General features: G+C 51.8%; 1 protein-coding gene across 2 annotated transcripts in view; it reads right to left on the reverse strand.

Annotated features, from left to right (window-relative positions):
- PRMT8 (protein arginine methyltransferase 8) overlaps window positions 1–24,190 on the reverse strand; it is a 68,948-nt gene that overhangs the window by 31,247 nt on the left and 13,511 nt on the right. The window contains exons 1-3 of one of the 2 annotated variants that reach the window (XM_068971644.1): window positions 8,852–8,881; window positions 8,314–8,499; window positions 87–242 (exon numbers count right to left, since the gene is read on the reverse strand). In XM_068971644.1, coding sequence (XP_068827745.1) covers window positions 87–242; window positions 8,314–8,499; window positions 8,852–8,881 — 372 coding nt within the window. Of the gene's footprint in view, window positions 1–86; window positions 243–8,313; window positions 8,500–8,851; window positions 8,882–24,190 lie in introns of those variants that run through there. The other variant, XM_068971643.1, reaches the window with a different exon arrangement.

Genomic DNA, 24,190 nt, shown 5'->3' on the forward strand with positions numbered 1-24,190 from the left:
GGTGCGTGTGACCCCAGCAAGGACGGGAACTGGGAAGGGCCAGAAGGACCAGGAAGGGCCAGTGTCCCCGCAGAGGCCATGCTCACCCCGAACACCTTCTTAGCCCCTGCCTTGGCAGCAAACATGGAGAGGATCCCGGTGCCGCTCCCCACGTCCAGCACCACCTTGTCCTTGAACACATGTTTGTTGTGGTACATGGAGTTCCGGTAAGTGAGCGTCCGCACCTCATCCTTCAGCATCTCCTGTGTGGAAGGAAAGGCAGAGTCAATGTGTTTAGGGCACCTGGCCACACACCTACAGGGTCACACGGCCCCGGGGCTGTCCTGCCAAGTTCTTCAGGGACCTCAGCTCTGTCATGAGGACGAGCCACGGAAAAGCATGGCTAGGCCAGGGCACCCACATAGGACACACAGTGCCCTAAAAGTCTGCCCCGGGAAGGTCGCTTTGTACCCTCAAAGGAGGTTAAACTCCCGTCCAGACCTGGGAAGGCTCCGATTTCTCAAAAACCAAAATAAGGGGGAAGTATGAGCACAGCGTGAGGGATTTAAGTTAGACCCAAAGCAGAACTTTCTTTTGTGGTGAGAGAACTGTCATTCTTGCTCCTTTCCTGATTACGTGCCCTGGACTTCAACTCCACCATGAGACATGGAGACAATGACCTTACACAATTGCCTGAGGTACCAAGAATAACTCCTAAGGAACAGAGCTTAAAGATGGGTTCTCTGAATAAGTTCTGAGTTTTCTGGGATTGGTTCTCTGATCTGATTAGATTTAAAGGCATTAATGAATCTGTTGCCATTGGTGAAGAGGGCTCTGGTGAAATGGCAAAAGAGTTACTCAGATTTTAGCCTTAGATATCTGTGATAAAGTTCCTACCAAAGACAGGACTCTGAGTGACCAAGTATTTGCAACCTTAGAGCATTTTAATGGGGTGGATTGATTGGTTGGTTGGTCATTGCTAATTGTACTAGAAAACTTAAAGGAAGAAAATGATGAGCTCAGGGACTTAAATTCCCAGCTCATTTAGCACCTGAAAACTTCTATGACTTCTAGGAGGAAAAAAAAAAGGAAGAAAAGAATAAAAGCGGGGCGTGAAACTCTTATTTTCTTGCAAGGTCAAGATTTCTGAAAAGCAAAGCCAAAGTCTAATCTTGTCTGAATGACAACATGGATTGAATCCCCTATCCTTGCAGGGTCTCTTTGTTAAAGTTGAGTCATTGACTGGGAAAGAATGAGGTCCTGAGAACTGGAATGGGAACATACAAGCAGATTCGGGTGAAGCTGGGACTTCACGTTCCTAAATTGCACAGTCTTGTCTGCCAGCAAAAGCACCTTCTACCCTTGCCCAAGAAAGCTTGTTTTCCTTTTTCTGAAGAGTCTTACCCGTATGCACTGTGCTGTGCTAAGTCGCCTTATTCGTGTCGGACTCTTTGCAACCCCATGGACTGTGGCCCATTCTCCAGGCAAGAATACTGGAGTGGGTTGCCATTTCCTCCTCCAGGGGATCTTCCTGACCTGGGGATCGAACTCGTGTTTCTTACGTCTCCTGCGTTGGCAGGTGGGTTGTTTTTACCCCTAGTGCCACCTGGGATAGGGTTGGTGAGGGTGGTTCTGAGGAGTATTTGTGTTACTTTGCAAGCAACTGTACCAGTATGGGGCTTCCCAGGTGGTGCTAGAGACAAAGAACCATCCCCACCCCCGCTGATATAGGAGACGCAAGAGACCTGGGTTTGAGCCCTGGGTCAGAAAAATCCCCTGGAGGAGAGCATGGCAGCCCAGTCCAGTATTCTTGCCTGGAGAATCCCAGGGACAAAAGAGTGTGGCAAGCTACAGTCCACGGGGTCATGAAGAGTCAGACACAACTTAGTGACTAGACAACAAGAAAATAGCAAGGCACAAAGAGTGACGCAGGAGGAGGGGTGACGCACACCAAAATAACTACACGGTCCTTTAACTTATGCAGATGGGAATCTGGGGAACAGTTGGGGGGGGGTGCTGTTTAAGAAGAGCGAGAGAACAGTTGGAAGGGAACATAAAGTTGGGTTGAGCCCAGTCTACTGACATGGGTCCGCGAGCAAAGATTGTGGCTCCACTGTTTTACCTCCAGGGGCTTGGAGTGCCTCTAATGGTTGTGGTTGGTCAAAGGAAACATGGTCAAAGTCAGTTGACGCTGAATGAATTGGAAGTGCCAGCACATCCCTGATAAGCAGAAAAGGAAGGTATCCAAAAAGAGTCAGGGAGATTGGAAAGTTAAAACACATCTGTCATGCGAGACCCACACACCAATGCCAGAGAACAGACCCACCGCTGTGAGGCAGAAGTTTATAGGGGAAGTCCAGCATCCTTGACCAGCTCTGTGTGCCCTTCTCTCTAGGTCAGAAATTATGCTGGGAACTGAGATCCAAGTTACCATGGGATCAACATCCAGCTGGGATCCTGGGGTAGCAGGGGCCAATTTGTAGCATGTAATCGCCAAAGATGAGGAGAGTGTGAAGGACAGGAGAGCCAGAGCTGTATTTGTAAGAGCTTGGCTCACCAAACCCTAGGGGGCGACCGGTTAATTAAAATACTTCTAGAAAATAAGTCATGAGAAGCATACTAAATTCTTACTTGTTCTGTTTCAGTAGAAAAGCTACAGGTCTAGTGAATGGAAGTCTGGCTTGAATCACCAAAACAGGGTCATCACTCCTCAAGGGATTCCCAGACCTAAGCCAGTTTACAGACTCAGAATTCCTCGAATGAAAGGGAGGCTGCATTATAGGAGAAGAAGCCTTGTCACACTGCCTGAAGTGTGTACTGTCCATCTTTCTCCATGTCTTCCTCCTAGAAAACCTGTAGGCATTTAGTAGTGTGTCTTCCTTGGAAAAGGAAAATAAACAGGTTTTTGAGGATTATTGGGCACTGGCTCTGAACTATTGGATCACTAGTTTCATGAGATCCATGAGACCACGAGACTATTTCCAGGAAACCCACATCTGCATTCAGTTTGTCCATTTGGCCTGTGCAGAAGAGAGGTGGAACTTCGAGAGTGACCATGGATCCTCATAGTCAGGTGACGACTGCAGGGCTGTCTCTGATGTGGTTTCATTGTTTGAGCAAATCAATCCAGAAGGTTACTGGCCTTTTCTAAAATCGATTTTAGATATTTATCCATCCATATTTTTTCAAACATTTTTTTTCTGTCCCATTCTTTCTCTTCTCCTCTTGAATTCCAATTACTCACATGCTTTACCCCTTAATTCTGCCTTACAGTTCATCGAGCCTCTGTTTCACTCGTCAATTTTTTTCTCTCTGTTCTTCAGTTTCAATGATTTCTTTCTCTCCTGTCCTCATATTCATACATATTTTCTTCTGTGTATCCTATTTGTTATTAATTCCACCCAGCAAATATTTGGTTTAGATACTGTATTTTTCAGTTGGAAGATTTCAGTTTCGCCTATTACATCCATTACCTCTCCCTAGAAATTTTTAAGAATCATTTTTATTATACTGATAGCTATTTACAAATCTCTATCTAATCAGCCCAACACCTGGCTTGCTTGTAGATCTGTTTCTATTGACTGATCTTTCTCTTGACTGTGAACAAAATTCTCTTGTTTCTTCTCAAGTCTTGCCACTCATTCTTTATGCCATGGATGGTGTCTAAGGAACAATAGTAGCTGAAGTCAGTTGTTTCTCTAAGTGGGAATGGCCTTTCTTTCTAGGCTGCTAGAATGGTGAGTTGGTCAGTTCAGTCCAATCAGGGGTTGAGCAGGTTAGGAGTCGAGTAGGATTCATTCAGATGGGGGAATTTAATTCATCTATCAGGGCCTTGGAATTCAACTACAGGAGCTAAAAGTATTTGTGCTTGCGTTTCAGTCCAGCCACTGTTTCCTGTGCCGCCCCAAGGCTCATATCTTTGGTTATCTTAGAAGCTGCATAAGGGGATGGTTTGGTTAGACTGAACTCATGTCTCAGTCTAAATACTTTGAAAGTGAGTTTGTGCCTTTCCTTCCAGAAGCTCTCTGAGACCAAACACTGCAAGATCGCTTGACATCAGAAAAATACAAGGCCGCAAAACTGAGAGCCAACAAGACTGCAAGATGGCATCCCCGGAACCAGGCACGGGGCACAGTGTGTAATCCGTGCTCTGTAAGGAAGGGGCCAGGGCACCTGCATGCAAATCATAGCTCCAGTGAGCTCTCCGGCAGGCCCAGAGTATCATTCATCCTTCTGCGTCTTAGTCTCATTTGAAAAATGGGATAATGAGAGCAGCTACTTCATGGGGTTGCTGTCATGACCAAATAAGTGAAGGAAGTATTACAAAAGTGCTTAGCTCTGGATCTTTGTGAAATGAGGACCCTTTCCACCTCTGGGAGGAGACTGTTGAGGGTGAGTGGGGAATGGAGGCAAAAATATGACAAAGATTCAGGATTCTCCCAGTCATACTCATAATTCAAACTCCTCACTGCCTTTCCCAATGGAATTAGATCAGCCCAGCATCTCTGCAGATCCTGCTATCGCTAAAAGGGATCTCCCCAGGGTCCCCTTCAATTCATCATCTTTTGTCATTTCTTTGGCCCCCTTTGCCCTTCCTTAAGGCTCCAGGCCACAGGAGTTCGGTCCAAAGGCACTAGTTCTGGGGGAAGAGAAGTTGTGACATAGCAAGGGCTATCTCCCTGCCTCCCATCCCTCCCTACACGCCCTTGCTTTAATCCCTCCTGAAAGAGAACAGCCCAGAGACATCTCCAGACACTCAGACAGGGGCATGCCTCTCTTCGGTGGCAGCAGTTCCCACCCCCAGCTGTGGGTGACTTTGTCTCCTGCCCACTGAACACATGGCAGGACATTGACAAATGGCTGGGAAATGCAGCCCTGAGGAATCTATTTCAAAAAGAATCTGCAGCAAGACTGTCAAAAGAAGAGAGCTGGCTGGGAGCGGGTGGGGCGCCCAGGGCTTGGGGGGAGCTGGGAACACGGCCCTGCTGGGCTTGATTCTTCTGGCAGCTGAGGCGGGATCTCAGAGGTCGTGGGGCCAGGTCGTGGGGCCGGGCCCCTCTCCTCTGCACACAAGGACATATGTTGCTTCTGCTCCTTCCTTCTCGCAGAGGCCATGGGACAGGATTCACGGTCCTCCTCTCCCTGTCTCTTGCCTTCCCAAGGCCAAGCGTGGAGTCAGCTCTGGGGGGACCATAGGATGCAAGACCAGAAGTGTTCCGAATCACCTCCCACTGTGCCCTCCAACCTCCGACGGTGCCCCCCCCACCGCCCCACCCCGCCAACACACAGCACACTGGGCACTTGTCGTTTGTATTTCCAGACTAATCAAACCCAACCCTGTCCGCACCGTATTTCCTAAACACTTGCTGGTCACTATGAATCAGTGAGCTGGCAGTACCACTGCCGGCCCACGTGAGGGGCTTGTTGATGATGGGAGAAGCCTGCTGAGTGGCCAGCTCGGTTCCAGGTGGGCTGTGAGATGTGGGTCTCGTACAGACTGGGGAAGTAAAGGCATCCCCATGAGCCATCTGGCATAGAGAGGGGACCTCTGGTGTTTGATAACAGAGAAATGAACAGGTGCTCTCTGCAAAGGATCACGGGAGGAGGCCATCCACATGCCCCAACCTCCTTTCACAGTGGACAATCACAGAGATGAAAGGGCTGGAGGGGAGTTTAGGGGTGAAGGGAAGCTAGTTAGCCCCCACCACTATTAAAGACTCTTACGTTTCCCCAGGGGCCAGGATCTAGGGATGGCCCCCCGTGATGACCTGAAGGATTTTAGCTGGGTCGTCAGAAGTACTTCCTGATGCAAAGGTCTGGTAAACTATTCTAGGACAGGTTACTAAGGAGAGAATGTAGATCCTCTGTCTACTCCAGGTTCACAAGCTCATTCAGTCCGCACTCCACTCACATGTGTTCACGAGCAGGTGTGAGTTTTCCAGGGACACATGAAATGGAGGGAACCTGGTCATACTGTCTGTAGGAGGTGAGCCTGGGTGGCTCCCCCCAGGGGGACATCAGACGCTCCAGATGCCTGGCCATGGAGGGACCAGCAGTGCCAAAGTGAGGAGACGACCCTCTAGTTCAACAAACCTGTACGAATCAGACAGTGTGCTGAGTGCCTGAGTCAGAGGCGGGAACCCTGACCTGAAGGAATCGTAGAGGTGTAACAGCTCAGAGAGAACATCCTGCCCACATGTGTTGTGGTGGGTGGAGGGGTCAAAGGGAGTGGGGCAGCCGGGAGGGGCACACCACAGTCAGCTGGTCCCTAACAGGGGGCCCAGGGGGGCATTTGGGGACCCCCCAGAACTATTGGCCCAGTGGTTCAGGCAGTAAAGAATCTGCCTTCAGTGCAGAAGGAAATGGCAACCCACTCCAGTATTCTTGCCTGGAGAATCCCATGGACAGAGGAGCTTGGTGGGCTACAGTTCACGGGGTCACTAAGAGTCTGACATGACTGAAGCCTGACTCAGAACTGCTGCCTCTTCCTAAGATCCTGCTCTGAGACAGGTACCCAGAGTCCCAGGCCTGTCCTTTAATTAGAGGCAGGGTCCTGAGGAGGGAAGCTCTTGAGAGCACCCTTCCTGTCTCCCTAGGACAGGGCTCCATCCACCATCCCCACCCAGATAAAAAAGAAAGAAGAAAATGTTAGTCGCTCAGTTGTGTTCAACTCTTTGCAACCCCATGGACTGTAGCCTGCCAGGCTCCTCTGTCCATAGGATTCTCCAGGCAAGAATACTGGAGCAGGTTGCCATTCCCTTCTCCAGGGGATCTTCCTGACCCAGGGATCAAACCCAGATCTCCTCATTGCAGGCAGATTCTTTACCGTCTGAGCCACCAAAGAACGCGAGCTTCCCAACCCCAGTGGGAACTGCCAAATGTTGCAGGCTCAGCTGCCCAGGGCTCCCTTGCCCGGAACCCTGGAAATAAACACAAGGCCCAGCCCCTTCCCTGCAGGCCCCATGCTCTGATGTGGAGAGCCATCTTCAGAGGGGGTCAAACCCCTTCACCCTCTACCTCCATGGGAAACTGCAAAGGGGCCAGCAGGAACACAGCCAAAGTTTCCAGAAAGAAAGAAAGAAAGACCCACTTAAAACGTTATATAGCCTAGAAGTTAGGAGTGAAGCCCCTGGGGCCACAAACGTGCAGGTTTCATTTCTAGCTCTGCCAAGTATCAGCTTGAGCACCAAGGAACTAGCAAAGATGAATGGAGGTTGATAAGATTCTTAAGGTCATATAGCCTCATCTGTGAAATGGGGACAAATAATAATACCAACCTCGTAGGGTTGGCCTGAGGAATAAATGAGTCAGTAACATAAAACTCCCATGAGCAACACCCAGCGTGAATGGAGTAGGCACTCAGGAAAAGAAAAAGCTGCCTATGACTTATTAAACATGCTTTTGGCAATGCAGCGTCACTGTTTGGATACAGGAAGGGTTTATAGAAGCATCTAATTGAAAGGGGAGCTCGGAGACTTCTTTTGAAAAAGCATTTGCATAGCAAGCGAGCCTTTGTTCCTTTTTCAAAACGTTTTCGTACTGTAGGGGGATCATAGAAACACTTCCCTCATAGAGTCCTTGGGGCTTCGATGCAACGACATGGATAGCTTGCTGAGAAGAGCGGCCAGCCCTGAGTGCACGCTTGGCTCATCTCATGTCCGTTGTTTGTTTGGAGTGAGGAGGTGCTGGAGATGGTGGGGGAGGGAGGTAAGAAATACTGCCTGTGCCCCCCCACTGCAGCCAGGAAGTGCTCATTAGGAGGCTCTGTTCTGTTCCGCAGCTATCATCAATCTCCCCTGCTATGGAAGAAGACAGCCTTTAGACATAAGAACTTCCTGAGAATCAATCAGGGTGTCAGACAGACCCAGGTTCCCAAGGAAGCCTGCTGACCCTCCCTGGAGATGCTCGCTGGTCCAGGGAGAACTTGCGGACCCGTCAATGCCTGAAGCCAGCACATCAAGATGCCAGAAGGACCCCAGCTGCAAAGCTTCTGGTAGCAAGGACCAAGGATGTCTGGTCTTCTTGGACCTTCAGGTTCAGGCTCAGAAAGAGGCGAGGATGCTGGACCATAAAACAAGGACCCCAGAAGTGTCTCTTCCTCTCCGACTGAGAAGCACCCAGACACATGCTTTCCCTTGCTCACCGGCTCCAGGCCTGGCCCTGATCTCTTACCTGGGGAGCCCCCAGGATGGAGACAGGCCCTTGGCCTTGAGCCTCGGGGAGATCTCCCTTAACGACAGCAGAGAACTGCATGCAGGATGCTGCCCTAGGAAAACGTGCGGTCACCACAGGACCCAGCTTGCCTCGCTTGGCCACCAGCTCAGGATGCCGTACCTCGTGGATCCCAAAGTGGGCGTAGGAGTCAAAGTAGTAATCCCTCGAGGTCATCTCCTCTGGGTTCAGCAGCTTGGACATCTTGCCCCGTCCTGGGCAGCTGGGCTGAGTGGACACGTGGTGGACACACTGCACAGGCTTGGCTGGGACGACCGGCTGTGGGGGCTGAGAGGGGGGGCTGCTCACCTGCGGGAAAGAGGAGGGGCAGGCATGAACACTGGCCACCTCTTGCCCTCTGAGACTCTGCCCTCCCTCTTCCTCTCCCTCCCCTCCCCTAGTCCAGCTTCCATCAGCCCCACCAGCCAAGGTGACAAAGGGATGGTGTCCCCAAGCTGATGGTCGTGCTGTGTGGGTGGCAGTGTGCTTACCTGGGAGCCAAACCTACCTGTTGTTTAGTCGCTAAGTCGTATCTGACTCTTTGCAACCCCACGGGCTAATAGCTCCCAGGCTCTTCTATCCATGGGATTCTCCAGGCAAGAATACTGGAGTGGGTTGCCATTTCCTTCTCTAGAAGATCTTCCCAACCCAGGGATCAAACCTGTGTCTCCTGTACGGGCCACTGAGCCATCAGGGAAGCCCCCTGAATTTAACCCAGTTCTGTCTCCTACTAGTTGGTGACCTGGGGCCATGTATGCCTCAGTTTGCATATCTGTCAAATGGGGACAATAACCTTTCCTTAGAGGAGAATGAAAGGAAAGAGGTAATAGCATCACATAGCACTCCATAGCAGAATGGCTGGAGTATGGATCCCAAGGGCCAGCCCCCTTAAACATGAATCCCTGCCACTCACCAGCTGCACAACTTTGGCCAGAGGTATTCACCTCTTGGCGCCTCAGTTTCCCCAACTCTGAAATGGGAATATAAAGGTCCCCACTTCGTAGAGCTGTCTTGAAGACTAGGGACGGTGGTATCTGGAAAGGGCTCAGAGAAGGGCCCAGGGCACCATGAATGTGTTTGAAGAAAACAAACCCCACCTGTGTTCTTAGGCAGTTCAAGCCCCTGGACTTCTCTCCAGCACACAGGCAGCCCCCAGCCCCCGAAATGAAGGTCTCCTGGGTTCTGGTTTCTCATGCATGTTGTCTGCCCTCCCCCAGCTTCTGGTTCACTGTTTGACTCTGAACTTCAGCAGAAGTTGCTCTGAGCTGCGAGTGCCCTCACTGATAGACAACCTCCTGTGAGTGCATGGCCCATCCCTGGTTCCCTGACCCGACAGCCAGCTCTGTTCCACCCCCCTCAGCTGCTGCACAGCACTGACCAGTCCCTCCTCCTCCACCAGCTAAGGGGAGGGCAGAGGAGGAGATGGAAGCCCAGATGTTCAGGTTTCGCTGCAGAAGCATGGTTCTGCCAGGAGAAGATTGCCTTTCCCAAAGTGTAGGAAATCCAGGTGTCCCAAATTTATAAAAGTCTACTTTAAGTGATGAGTTAATACGTATAAAGAGTTTAGAACACTTTCTGCACATAGTAAGCGCTTTATTATATGAACTACCATTGGTTAGTTAATGCTGAAGCTGAAGCTCCAATATTTTGGCCACCTGATGCGAAGGGCCAACTCATTGGAAAAGACCCTGATGCTGGGAAAGATCGCAGACAGGAGGAGAAGGGGACGACAGAGGACGAGATGGTGGGATGGCATCAACGACTCAATGGACATGAGTTTGAGCAAACGCCAGGAGATGATGAAGCACAGGGAAGCCTGACGTGATGCAGTCCACGGGGTCACTAAAAGTCGGACATGACTTAGCCACTGAACAACAACAACAATCATTAGTAGTAGTAACAATATTCCGAGCACACTAACATCTCCTTATTTATGCCTCAGTTTTCTCATCTGTGTGCCGGGTCAATGCAGACTTACTCCTCTCCAGCAAGGGAAACAGCGAGGTCCTAGGACAGAGCAAGAGCAAGAAACCCGAGTCCATCCCCTCCGCTGTCCTGCAGACAGAGCCCCAAGACTTCCCAGAGCCCTGGGCTGGAGGGGAGCGAGCTCGGTGGGTGGTGATGGTCCCGTTTTCCTGGTGTATCTAGGCTACAGCCTCTGGGAAATAAGCAGACTTCCCAGTTTAGCAACATCAGATTCCAGGCCGGCGCTATCCCGGGCTGTCCGGCAGGGGAGGCAATGGGCTGCCTCATTAGAATGCGGCAGGTGCACCCACCCTCCGCTTGGGATGTTGGTCACGGTCTCTGGGAGGCTAAAAATAGACTGTGTCAATTGCACACTCCCGTGCTGGCTGCAGAGTCACCTCTAATGCTGGAGAGGGCTCTGTGCATGAAGCTGACCCCAATCTTGACTCCGTTAAAATATATTAAGGAGATAGAAAGTCCCACCTGGACTGGGCTCTTCCACGGTCAAGGTCACAGGGGCCTCCTGCACCCCTGAGCTCCAGGCAGCTCTGAGTCCAAGGTCCTTGCCACAGGCTCCATGAGATTCTTTCCCTGGTGCCAACTTACAAAGTGCCACATGTGCCTCCCATTGCATTGCGAGGCAAATGATGGATGGATTCAGAGCCGTTCATTTCAATAATCACAGGTCCAGGGGATAAGGAGTTGACTGTGACCCAAGCCTTGGTGCCAAGGCTGTCAGCCTAGCTCAGCCTCCTCCAGAGAGAGGGGACTTGCGATCTGCCTATTGGCGGCCAGGGTGCCCTGTCCCAGGGGGCTGGGGTGGGGAACAGCAGCTGTATGATACCTCTAGGCATCACTGCCTGTTTCATTCCACAAACACCCGCTGAACTTTGGCAGCCGTGAGCACTGTGCGTCCCGTGGAAGAAACAGACATGCAAGTACTGCGCCCTCAAAGGACTCGATCTAGTGGGAGCCGGAGACCCTTGAGGCTCCACTGGATGGTGGAGGAAGATTTGTTTTACAGGAAAAACTCAAGCAAACTGCTCTGGGCCGGGGCAGGGGGGTGGGGGAAGGTGGGAATGGGGGGTGGTGTAGGTTCAAAGTACAGAGAAGTCACTTCAACTTGAATATTCAGAGAGACCTGAGATGGTGGGGCGTTCTCCATGGATTTTGGTGGCTGAGGATGATGGGAGGGAGTTTTAGAAGGACATGAGAGTTCCAGGAAGGCGTGGCTTCAGCAAATAGGCAAAGGGTGGAGAAGCAGTGGAGCTTCTTTGGGGACCATGGCCGGGATACTGGGAGATCGGACTGGAAGAAATCACAGCCAGACTAAGAGGCTGTAAATAAATACGAGATTGAGAGGGAGCTGTTGGTGGTTTGCAACAGCGGACCTCTAGGTTTGAGCTCTACTTGAGGAAGAGTGATGTGCTGGCTGCCTGCGGGGGGCGGGCGGGGGGGCACGGAGAGTGGGCAAGGAGGAAGGATGTGGGAGAAAGTGGGGCTGGGAGGCAAAGTGCGAGCCTCCGAGCCCGGTTCCAAAGTCCAGATAATGAGCCACTGAGCCACTGTGGTGTCAGAGGGGCTGCCTGCCAGAGAAATCGCAGAAATAGAATCCACAGGAGCTGGCAACTGTCAGAAGGCAGGGGAGAAGAGAGATGCTGCAATCAAAGATGACTCCAACATTTCAAGCCTGGCTGACTAGGAAAGAGAAATAAGCAAGTCAGCACAGTTGGACACGTCACTGCACCGTACAAGGAAAGATGTCCGGCAGGCAGGCGGTGACATCGTCCCAGCTGGGAAATGCCATAAACACAGCCGAAAGGTCAATGGGGAAGTGAGAAGCACGCCTCTGACACACGTGGCAGCGAAGGTTAATATCCTTCACATGGCGGGAGTGTCAGCTGCTCAGCCGTGCCTGGTGCTTGGCGATCGCATGGACTGCAGCCCACCAGGCTCCTCTGTCCGTGTTATTCTCCAGGCAAGAACCCTGGAACGGGTAGCCTCTCCCTTCTCCAGGGGAATCTCCTCGACCAATTTAGGGATCGAACTTGGGTCTCCTGCATTGCAGACAGGTTCTTTACCCCTTCAAATGGAGGGAACCCTTACAAGCCAGCCAGAACAAGAGGAACCTCTCCAACTTAACACTGAACAGAGGATCTTACGGTCAACTCCCATGAGGATCACCACAAATGGCAAATTAACATGCTGCCAGGATATTCAGTCTCTCTGGAAACCAGATAACTTCCAGTGAACACGAAAAAGTTATAACTTTTAAATTTCGAATAAGCACAACTCTCTCCCTACCCACTCCAAAAAAAAAAAAAACCTAAAACTGCATTTGTAATGATTGCAGAAAAATAAGTGATTTTGGATACTTCCAGTGCTAGTGAGACTTTCTGGGAAAATAGTTTGACAAAATGCATTAAAAGTGGTAAAAAGCACAAATCCTTTAGCACAGCCATTCCATTTTTTTTTGGAATATATCCTAAGGAAAGAATCGTGGATAATCATAAGCACGTCACTGTAAGAATTTGGTGATGACTCTATTCATCATGGCAGGAAATGATTCAGGGGCTTCCCTGGTGGTCCAGAGGTTAAGACTTTGCCTTCCAGTACAAGGGGTACAGGTTTGATCCCTGGTCAGAGAGCTAAGATCCCACATGCCTTTTGGCCAAAAACACAAAACATAACACAGAAGCAATATTGCAACAAAATTCAATAGAGACAAAAAAGGAAGAAAGAATATGAGCCAACCTGGGGTTTTTACAAAACAGAACTGATGGTACAAACCACAGAGCATCTACACAGCCGTTTCAAATGTGGCGGAAGAGTGTTTAATAACAGAAATGTGATCATGACGAACTGTGGGTTGAGGAGCGCCAGTGGGAGAAGAGAGAGCATTTTTAGAACTGAAGCCTCTTCATGCCTGTGAGTGCGGAGGGGAGGCCTGGGGAAGGTCCTAGAGTCGGCGGCAACTGTCGCAGCGTGTTGGGTTGTGGACAGTTCATTCTTTCCATCCTTGTGCTGGCTCACGTATTTTTAAATGTACGCCACGAACCAGTACAAGTTTTGTGAAGAGCCGAAAGCAGAAACACTGGAACCGTGATCCCAGACCTCAGATGGAAGCTTAGGCTGGCTCTCTGGATTTGGAGGCCGTCTGCAGAGGAGGGGCCCTGAGGGGTTCACTTGGGAGAGACCTCAGGGAAGAGGGTAGAGGGGGTGAGGATGGGGCAGCGAGAGAAGCAGCCTCCTCTGGGGACCATGGAGGCACCAGGGGGCATGGAGGAGAGGCTCAGGAGGATGTGTCCTCACGCCTTTGGTTCTGTGACGGCCCCTGCTCTGAGGACATGTAACCCAAGCGCTGCACTCCAGCAACCAGACAAGGGCACCAGAACAAAGCCATCCTCACTCCGCCTCTCGTGTCCAGAGGATGCTGTGCTCAGGAAGCTGCATCGTCAACTCTAATGCAGGAGAGGGCTCCATCCATGAAGCTGCCCCAATCTTGACTCCACTTAAATACGTTAAGAGAAAAAAGTTCCAGCTGAACCAGGCTGCTGCATGGTCAAGGTCACAGGGGCCTCCTGCACTTCTGAGCTCCATTCTACTCTGAGTCCACGGTCCCTTCCACGGGGCCCCCTGAGGCTCTGTCTGGTTCTGGTAACCATTTCCACGTGGCTGTCTCCGGTCGTGCCCTGCCCTGCCCTCCCCGCTCCTCCGCAGGGCCTGGGCTCAGGGCACTGCTCTTGTGGAAAATCTCCCACTGCTGCCTGCTCCCCAGTCTGCTCAGGGTCACCTTCCACTGAGAGGATTTGCGACTTTGTCTTCTATTCTTAGTGCCCACTGCGGATCAGGACTCCTCGGATGCTGTGACCTGCCCCCAGGTCTGGCCTCTCCCAGGGTGTCTTCAGCACAGCTTCTCACCAGTACCTGTCGTCTCCCTGGCCCAGCGCATTCCACTGCAGTCAACAGGCCCAGGCTCCTAAATGCTGAGATATTAGATAAAGGGCTGTGGAAACACCGAAGCTGGAGACTGGAGAAGGGCTCCCTGCAAAAGTGGTGTCCAGCTGGTCCTCAAAGGGTGGGTGGGAATTCCACGGGCAGGGCTGGGGATTCAGAGACAGAATTTTTTACCTAGCCCCACTTCCACCTGAAAATGAGGGTAGATGATAATGGTGTTGCTGACGGTGATGGTGGTGATGATGATGGTAATGACGGTGGTGATGGTGCTGGTGATGATGGTGGTGGTCGTGATGGTGATGATGGTGATGATCCTTAACAGTGACTGAGAGCCCACTGTGTGCCAGGCACTATGCTAAGCACTTCACAGATATCCCATAAACGCCTCGTAATAACTCAATGAGGTAATGAAATTTACAGGTGAGGAAGCTGAAGCTCAAAAAATTCAATCACTTCCTAAGCCCAGAGCTAGTGTGTAACAGCGCCAACACATGAACCAGTTCTTGTCTGTCTGACAGCAAAGCCGTGCTCTTGACCCCGATACTGTGGTTGCGCCACTTCTGTCCCACCAAGCTTGACAGCTTCTGCTGGGAGCCAGACTCTGCACTCAGAAGTAGGTAGCAAAGCCAGCCCAGGCAGGAAGCCCAACCTGGGGAGGGTCAAAGGCCATGTGGAAGCAGAGGACAAGCCCTCGGTGGAGGCTGGCACAGGTAGGCACCTCATCAAGGTGACTAAGTTCCAAAGCGAGTGGACAGCGAACTCCAGGAGAGTTGGGGTCTACGTGAGGAAGGGGATGTGTCTAAGGTCACGTGGGCAAATCTAGAACTGGGACCTCTAGGAAACAGGGGAGGGGCGGAGAGAGGAGGGAGAGGATAAGGAGGGTGAAGAGCAGGGAGGCCGAGAGCCCGCAGGCGGGGGGGGGCCGGGGGCAGCCAGCCTTTCTGCACCAGGCAGCTGAAGCCACCTAAGCCCGCTGGGCTATAAATGGCTGTCACTGGCGCTGGCCCAAGCCGAACGAACGATTTTCCTGAGAACAAAAGGCACCACTGGAGGTGCCAAATCCTGCTCTGTCTCTAAATGTCAGGAGAGCTTTTTCTAACCTGAGCCTGTCCTCCGCAGTCGCCTGCCCAGCCTGAGGCCCCGCGGAGGGACAGAAAGGGACCTGCAGGGGTGGGGCACCGGAGGGGGAGCAGAGGAGGGCGTGGGAGGAGGAGGGCCCCTGGCCCAGGTCTCACAGCCTCTTCCTTCCCAGCTGTCTTCATCTTCTCCCTAACCAGCCTTGGGTCACCCTTTTCTCCCCCTCATCCGTACTGACTCCCAAGACTGCGATCTTGACCGTGGTCCATGCAGTTGGTTAGTGACCCAGAGCAAGATCTTCTAGCACCATCTGTCTGCCTCTAGGAAGGGGGTCAGAGCTCCGCTGCAGGGGGACCATCCTAAGGGTGTGTGTCGGGCAGCACCCAGGCAGGCGTGGCTGTGTCGGGAACCGGGGCCTCCCCTGTCCCCCACCACTGCCATGACCACACCACAGATATACAGCTTTCTTGCCTGCCTTGGGTCAAAGACGGGCCTGGTTCCACTGCTGCACCCGTGGTTCCCATCACCTGGGCTGAAAGAGGAGGTATCAGCAGAGGAATATTGATGTCAGCCCCCACCACTCTGGAAGGAAGCACGGTGCAGTGGAAGCCAGGACCCAGCTCCCTGCTCCTCACCCTGCGATGAGAAGCCTGACAACCCAGGGATGGGTGGGGAGAGGGGTCCAGAAGCTGCTGGTCCCACAAGGCAGAGTTGTCTCCCCAGGCATGGCCCCTGTGCTTGTTCATTTGTCAACAGTCACTTTCACGCACCTCCCTTGAGTTGGCTTTTTAAAGGCACAGAGACCCCTGGGGCAAGGCCAGATGCTGATCCTGTCACAGACTGGTATCTCTCCAGTGCATGGTGTGAAAGCGTTAGTCACTCAGTCGTGTCTGACTCTTTGCTATCCCGTGGACTGTAGCTCACCAGGCTCCTCTGTCCATGGAATTTTCCAGGCACAAATACTGGAGTGGGTTGTCATTTCCTTCTCCAGGGGATCTTTCAGACCCAGGGATTAAACCCAGGTCTCCTGCATTGCAGGCAGATTCTTTACCATCTGAGCCTCCAGGGAAGCCCATTGCATGCTGTCCCTGACTGCAACTCTGGCATCTTAGCAAAGCCCACCCCTACATGCTTTTTTTTAACTTCAGACTCACGCCCCTTGCAAGGCTATGCTCCCAAGAATGCCCTACCCCCAGGTCTTGCTGCTCACCCTTCTCAGTTCCCACCCTCCCTCTCTCCCAGTGGCTCACAGAGGGGCCTCAGGGTGGCTCTCGCTGGATGGTCCCCAGACCACTAGCAGCAGCAGCCACCACTTGGCGGGTTGTAAGAAACACAAGTACCCGGACCTCACAGGAAATAAGTCTCTGGGGTGGGTGGGGCCCCGCAGTCTATCCCAACAAACCTCCTACCTCCACCCCGGACTCTACTGCGTCCAGAGACTGAGAACTGCTTGTCTGCAGCTGAATTATTTTCACTTTGTTTCCCACAGAAGATATACTCCTAGAATCAAGGGTTCTGTGGTTGAGTGTGGGCAAAAAAAAAAAAGCCAAAGAAATTTCTTTTCTTTCCTTGCTTTCTTGAAATCAAATTGACATATATCACTGTGGAAGTTGAAGGCATATACAATGTAACAATTTGCTGTATGCATAGACTACAAAGTATAAAGAGATTTCTTAATTGCAATCCTCTGAAGCCTTTAATTTGCTAAAAGGAATCCTGAATCTCTAAGAGGCAACAAGGGTGTCTGCATGCGTGTGTGTGTGTGCTCAGCCATGTACAACTCTTTGAGACCCCATAGACTTGTAGCTCGCCAGGAGAAGGAAATGGCAACTCATTCCAGTACTCATGCCTGGGAAATCCCATGGACAGAGAAGAGTGTCTAGTGCTACCAATTTAATAGCTGGGGCATCCCTTTTTCCTGAGAGAGCTATAGTTGTCTCTAGAAAGCAGCGTTCTGAGGGAAATCACCTGGGGACTGACTGACTGAGGACCATCTACATCAGTCACCTTAGGGTGGGGCTCAGGCCCCTCCCCAGACTGACAGAATCTGATCCTCCAAGGGTCAGGACGGCCAGCCTGCACTTTAACCAGCTCCTCCACGGCTACCCACAAAGCCTGGTCCAGGCAGGATTGGGGGCAGCTGCCCACCTTCTTCATCCCTCGGTGACCCCCTGCTGCAGCCCTCGGAGGCCAGACCGGCCCTGTCTCAGGGCCACTGCGATCCCCAGACAATGCCAGAGCCAGCCAAGGTCATCTGAAGGAGAGGCAGCCACGGCTTACAGAAAGCACGTTGGCTATCACAGCCAAAGGCCTGGGGTTCGGTGAGGGTTCAGCCACCTGCAGGCTGGGTGGCCTGGGCCGGCCCCTAACTTATGGCCACGGCCAGGGTCACAGTGCAGCTCAACTCCAAAGGCGTGCATGGCGTCCCGTCGCTTCCTGGCGGCACCAGGCCATCTTTTTGTGGCACAATAGCCACACCTGCCCCATGTCAGGGTGGGCATTGCCCCCATACATTACCGCCTCCATCTCCCAGATCTGGAACTGCTGGGAAGGAATCTTTTGGAGCTGTTGGGTCTGACCTATTTTTTTTTTTAAATAAACTGGGGCTGTTTTCCAGCTATTAGTCACTTTTCTCCCAAGCCTCCACATATTAAATTTTCTTCTTATATCCTCAGATATTTTGGCTGCAAGAGATGTCAGGTTAATTGGCTGCTTGGCTCCTGGTTCTTCCTCCTTAATGGGCTCAAACAGCAGACCTGCCATGTGCCCCAACCCCTCCTTCCCTTTCCCCGCCCCCCTTCCCCTCCCCAAGCTGATAGGGGCCTGTCTCTCCTTTGACTGGAAGGACACCACCAAGCTCCTCTCTGCTTCCTTTACGGACAGATGTGCAGAAAGACCATCTCCTCCCCTGACCCTCATCTTGCCCAGAGTTGGATTAAGCCCTCATCCCGGATTTGGATAGCAGCATCCACGTGGGATCTGAGCCGGGCAGGTGACTCTACGCTCAGCTGGGGTCGCCATGGAGACAGAGGGTAGCAGGCATAAGTCACACGCACACGGGGCACCTATGGGTTCTGGTCTTCATCCTCTCTTTCCCTGTTCAGGTTATGATGCAAACTCCATTTAACCTTTCTGACCTCCAGCTTCCTTCCCTGTCAAATGGCAATAATTATGTGTCCAGACTTTTACAGGGTTTCAGTGATGACTGAAGACATCTTGTGTATAAACATTCAGAGGAAATTCTGAAGCGCGGTGCAGGAGGACACGGCGTCCATCTCCGGCCATCTGACTCTCTGCCCTGGTGCTATTTTGGGATGCTCCCTGGGCTCTTCTCTGGCACCGGGCATGGTGGCTTTGGCTGCTCTTCGAGCTCTGTTCCTCTGCCTACTGGACTCCGGTCCTCACCCTCCACGCTGTCTGATCCCTGGCCACCGTTCTGCCCCTCCTCCCCAGAGCTTTCTGAGAACTATGCAGTTGCTGTCTTCAGGAACATGCCCATCACGGAAAGTCCATCATTTTCTCCAGCCTCGACACCTGGTCTCTCCTGCTGCTTCTCAGTTCCCATGGCATCTGCTGGTCTGAAGCTACTGGTTACGTACTGTTCCGTCTTGTTGGCAAAGGGTCTCATGCAAACTGTCTCACAGCTGTGGGCACTGGGAGTTTCCCTGGCGGCTCAGTGGTGAGGAATTTGCCTGCAATATAGGGGATGCGGGGCATGCGGTTCAATCGCTGGGTTGGGAAGATCCCCCTGGAGGAAGGCACGGCAACCCACTCCAGTATTCTTGTCAGGAAAATCCTGTGGACAGAGGAGCCTGGGGGGCTTTAGTCTGTGGGGTCGCAAAGACTCAGGCATGACTGAGCACGCACGCATGTAGGTATTGAGTCTACAACCAAGAAGCAGATTCCTTCAGACCGGTAAGCAGACCTTCCGTGTCGCTGTTTCTCTCTTCATACTTGGCACAGTGCTGGGGCTCAGTAAAGACATGTTGATTACAGCATCCTTGCATTCATCTGGGTCAATGCTGCCCTTCATAAATATATTATGCAAGGTTCCTTCCCCCCGTGCAATCAGAGACCTTTCTTTCCCTTTGACAGGGCAGAGAGGTGGCAGGAAGAAAGACAAAACCAAGACAAATAACCACCAGAATCTGAACAATATTCAACACTCTTTGGAGGGTTTGGTAGTGCTCCAAATATCTTTACTGAGAAGTGTCCTATCTCCCAGGATTTCTAGAAGAAAATATCTTGCAAATACAGAATGCATTTACTAAGCCCCATCGTTTCATCTGTAGAGTCTACAAGTGGCTTCAAGTACAGATTCGAGTGTGTTCGTAGATGCTTTTCCAACAGTCTCTTCACACCCAAGCGGTGCAAAGAGAGAGCTGCAGATAACAGTGCCAAGGTTCAGAGAAGCTGACTCTGCCCCCATGGCAGGACAGGTCAGGATCCCAGAGCCAGTCCCTCACAGAGACTCTGGCCGCATGATCTGTCTGATACACCAATGGCTGGAGAAAAACAAGCCACAGAGTTTTAAGTCACAAAGAAAATCACAAGTTGCTGTTGTTGCTGTTCAGTTGCTAAGCCATGTTCGACTCTTTGAGACCCCAGGGACTGCAGCACGCCAGGCTCCCCTGTCCTTCACCATCTCCCGGAGTTTGCTCACACTCATGTCCATGGAGTTGGTAATGCCATCCAACCATCTTATCCTCATCCGCGAGTTGTTGGCCAAAACCAAAGCCACATCTGCTTAATCCAGATTTTCGTCTGGTTTCCATGGACTCCTCCAGACACTTTCCACTCAGTTCCCGGAAACTCATTTGCTTTTAATATTAGTAAATATCTCTCCGCTCGGATTCTTAGCAGAAGTGACTGACTCCTTTAATCAGAGGTTCCCAATGTGAGCATTGACTGAAAGCACAGATGCTCCAGCTAGAAAGGGAACACTGTTAGCCACCCAGTAACATCCAGATCTACTCCAGAGTGGCCTCGAATTAGCCAACGGCAGATCCCAGGAATCTGGGTGTTTCAAAGCACTCCCAGGCAATTCAGAAGATCAGTTTAAAAGCTGGAGAAAACATATGAAATAACAGTTTTCAAGACACTGAACACCAGCCAGTGAAAAACTGGATCTCTGAAAGATGACAAACAAGGCAGGCCTACGATGACCCGGCCTACGATGACCCAGCCTACTGCCCGGTGTGTCTGAGCTGTGCTGTGGGGGAACGGGAAAACTCAGAGGCAGAGAGGCACATCTCTCCTTGGTGGAAGAGACAAAGATGCAAGTCAGGACAGCGAGGCAGCTAGAGGCTGCAAGGCAGAGCGCTGGAGGGCAGAAGGCTCTACAGTGAGGGGGCTTTGGAGAACTGGAGAGAGAGTCCCTGCAGTCTTCAGCCAAGCCTGACCAAATCGTGCCTGTTAAGACACTACGTGAGATCAAGAAAATACCTGCAAACAAGACAAAGGGACTGCTGGGACTTTCCTCATAGTCCAGTGGGTGAGAGTCTGCCTTTCAATGCAAGGGTCGCAGGTTCGATCCCCGGTCAGGGAACTAAGACCACACGTGCTTTGGGGCAACTGAGCCAGGGCGCTTCAACTAGGATGCAACATAGCCACAATTAATTAATTATTTTAAAACTTCTAAAAAAAGAAAAAGATAAAGGGACTACGTTATGGTACTCACATAGAGCCAGGAAGAATTCTTGTCCCTCTGGACCAGCGTGGAAAACCTCATAAATCCTGAATACTCTGAAGAGTTGTTGTTTTTTTTTTGCCCCTTCAGTGATAAAAAGTTAGCCCTGGATTAAAGACTGCTTGCGAGTCCCTTGGACAACAAGGAGATAAAATCAGTCAATCTTGAAGAAAATCAACCCTGAATACTCATTGTAAGGACTGATGATGAAGCTGAAACTTCGATACTTTGGCCACCTGGTGAGAAGAGCTGACTCATTAGAAAAGACCCCAACACTGGGAGAGATTGCGGGCAGAAGGAGAAGGGGTAACAGAGGGTGAGATGGTTGGATGGCATCACCGACTTGATGAACATGAGTCTGAGCAAGCTCCAGGAGATGGTGAAGGACAGGGAAGCCTCGAGTGCTGCAGTCCATGGGATCTCAAAGTCGGACACGACTTCAGTTCAGCTCAGTCACTCAGTCATGTCTGACTATTTGCAACCCCATGAACTTTAGCACACCAGGCTTCCCTGTCCATCATTAACTCCTGGAGCTTGCTCAAGCTCATGTCCATCAAGTCAGTGATGGCATCCAACCATTTCATCCTCTGTTATCCCCTTCTTCCCTGGTGTCATCCATCAGGAAATCCCAAGAAAACTGGAGTGGGTAGCCTATCCCTTCTCCAGTGGATCTTCCCAACCCAAGAATTGAACTGTGGTCTCCTGCATTGCAGGCAGATTCTTTACCAGTCGAGCCACCGGGGAAGCCCAGACACAACTTAGTGATTAAACAACAACAACAGTCTCCACCAAGGCCAGATGAGAATGGTGAGCCCCGATGTTAACTCACAATGTCCAGCAGCTGCCGAATGGGCACGCTCGTTGCTCCTCTGAGCCAGCATCTCCACCCGGAACTCATGCATCATCCGTCCCCCCAGCATCCACTGTGGCCTTCTGGAGCACAGGCATCCGGCTGCCCTGATGAGGGTGGCCTGGCCAGGGCAGGGGCAGAAGTGGGGCAGCGGGCCCAGACAGAGGACAGCGAGGGTCTGACCAGAGGCAGCGAGAGAAGGAGGAGGAGATGCAAGCCAACGATGTGAACAGGGCAGGCTCGCAGGACTCTGTGACAGATTATCTCGGGTTGCGGCCGGGGAGGTGAGTGTAGGGAGGCTGCTAGTGTGACTCCTCACTTCTGGCCTGAGTGGAGGGGAGATGCACTTGGGGTGGGAAAACATGTGCAAGCTCAGAGGTAAACGTAGGGAGCATAGTTTGGGTTGTGTAGGACTTGAAGGGCCTGCCGAACACTGAGGAAGAGCAACATAGCCAGGAGTGCAGGTCTGGATGTTACAAGACATGGAGGAGGAAAAGGTCACCCAGGGATGGGGAGCAGGGGTCAGCGTCACTCATGGGGGAAGCAAGAATGATCCAGGAAGTCAGAGCTGTAGGAGCGGTGGGAGGAAGGACATGGGAGCCCAAAGAGCAGAGAGCATCAGGGAAAACAAAACACCAGCAGCGTCTGATGCCGCTGCCATCGATCGGTCAGGTGAGACTAGAGGCCGTTGCAGTTGGTAACAAGGGGGTCTCCAAGGCCCGTGGTAAGATGTCAGAGGAGGATGATGGCAGGGCTGGCTGTGGCATTCTCCCTCCTCCAGGCCCCCAGCCTGGCACTCGGCCGCTGGCATCAGCCAGGGTACCAAAGAAACACAACATCCTGGCTCAGCCTGGATCCTGGGAGATAAGCCAGGTCCCAGCACTTCAGAAATAATGGTCCAGCAGTGCACACTGGGGAAGACAAAGAAGCACGGCGCTAACAGACTTGAGACTCAAACCTTCTCTTCCTTCTCCTCCATCCCATACTCGTTCACAACAGGCTAGACCTATGGCGTATCAAGTGTCTGGGGGTTAAGGCGCAGCTGCTCGAGACTGGAATCGCTCCAAGATCCAGGCCTGCAGAGTCCAGAACCAAGAAGCTGAGGCTGCCTCCCCCAGAGCCACCTGAACTGTGAGCCCTTCATCTCTCTCAGACTTTATTTTCTTGGGCTCCAAAATCACTGTGGACGGTGACTGCAGCCATGAAATTAAACGACAGTTGCTCCTTGGAAGAAAAGCTATGACAAACCTAGACAGTGTATTCAAAAGCAGAGACATCACTTTGCTGACAAAGGTCTGTATAGTCAAAGCTATGATTTTTCTAGCAGTCATGTATGGATGTGAGAGTTGGACCATAAAGAAGGCTGAGCTCCTAAGAACTGATGCTTTTGAAGAAGAAGATTCTTCAAGAAGATTCTTGAAGAGTCCCTTGGACTGCAAGGAGATCAAACTAGTCAATCCTAAAGAAAATTAACCCCGAATATTCACTGGAAGGACTGATGCTGAAGCTCCAATAATTTGGCCACCTGATGCAAAGAGCTGACTCATTGGAAAAGACCCCAATGTCGGGAAAGATTGAGGGCAGGAGGAGAAGGAGGCAAGAGAGGAGGAGATGGTTGGATGGCATCCCTGACTCAATGGATATGAGTTTGAGAAAACTCTGTGCTGCAGTCTATTGGGTCACAAAGAATCGGACATGACTGAGCTACTGAACAACAACGGCATATCTCTCCTGCCCGAAAAAGAGAGAGCCCTGGCTCTCAGCAGCACAGAAGCCCCAGCCTGGGGAAGGGAGGCGGCTAAGCCAGCAGGCGGGGAGCAGAAGAGGAGGCGGAGGTTTCCAGAAGGTTTGCGCCCCAGCCTGGATAAACACCTCCCTGTCACCCTTTGTTCGAGTCAGGACCCTAGGAGAGGTCAGCTCCCCAACAAGCCCAGACGGGCGGCTCCTTTTCCCTTCCTCCCAAACCTCCACTTTCTGCGCCACCTGCCACCGAGAGGGGAAAACATCTCTCGTGTTCAGCAGCACGAGTCCAGCACACGTGGGCATGTCTGGAAGGGGAGCCACGTGGAGCACGGCGATGAGCTGTCTCCATCTCCGCTGACAACCTAGTCAAGGCGAAATGAACACAAAGTTGCCCGGGGTGGCGCCTGGAGCAGCTGGGGAACCACAGCAAGGTTTATAGCTTGCATAAAACACCCCCCTTTCCAAAGGTGCTCAAGATCTGGTCTCCATCTCGTTCAGGGGTTCCCGAAACTCACGGACAGAGGAGCCTGGTGGGCTACAGTCCGCAGGGTCACAGAGAGTCGGACACGACTGAAGCGACCTAGCACGCACACATCAGGTGGGATAGATGAGGACCAACTCAGGCATTTTTCACACGGGTGACTGAGAGGCAGAGGGCAGACGGCACCAGAGTCAGGGCCTCGGGCTTCTGAGCTCTTTCCATGCTACCTGGTAACCAC

The sequence above is a fragment of the Capricornis sumatraensis genome, chromosome 4, assembly GCF_032405125.1.
Source record: "Capricornis sumatraensis isolate serow.1 chromosome 4, serow.2, whole genome shotgun sequence".
In the NCBI taxonomy this organism is placed as follows: domain Eukaryota; kingdom Metazoa; phylum Chordata; class Mammalia; order Artiodactyla; family Bovidae; genus Capricornis; species Capricornis sumatraensis.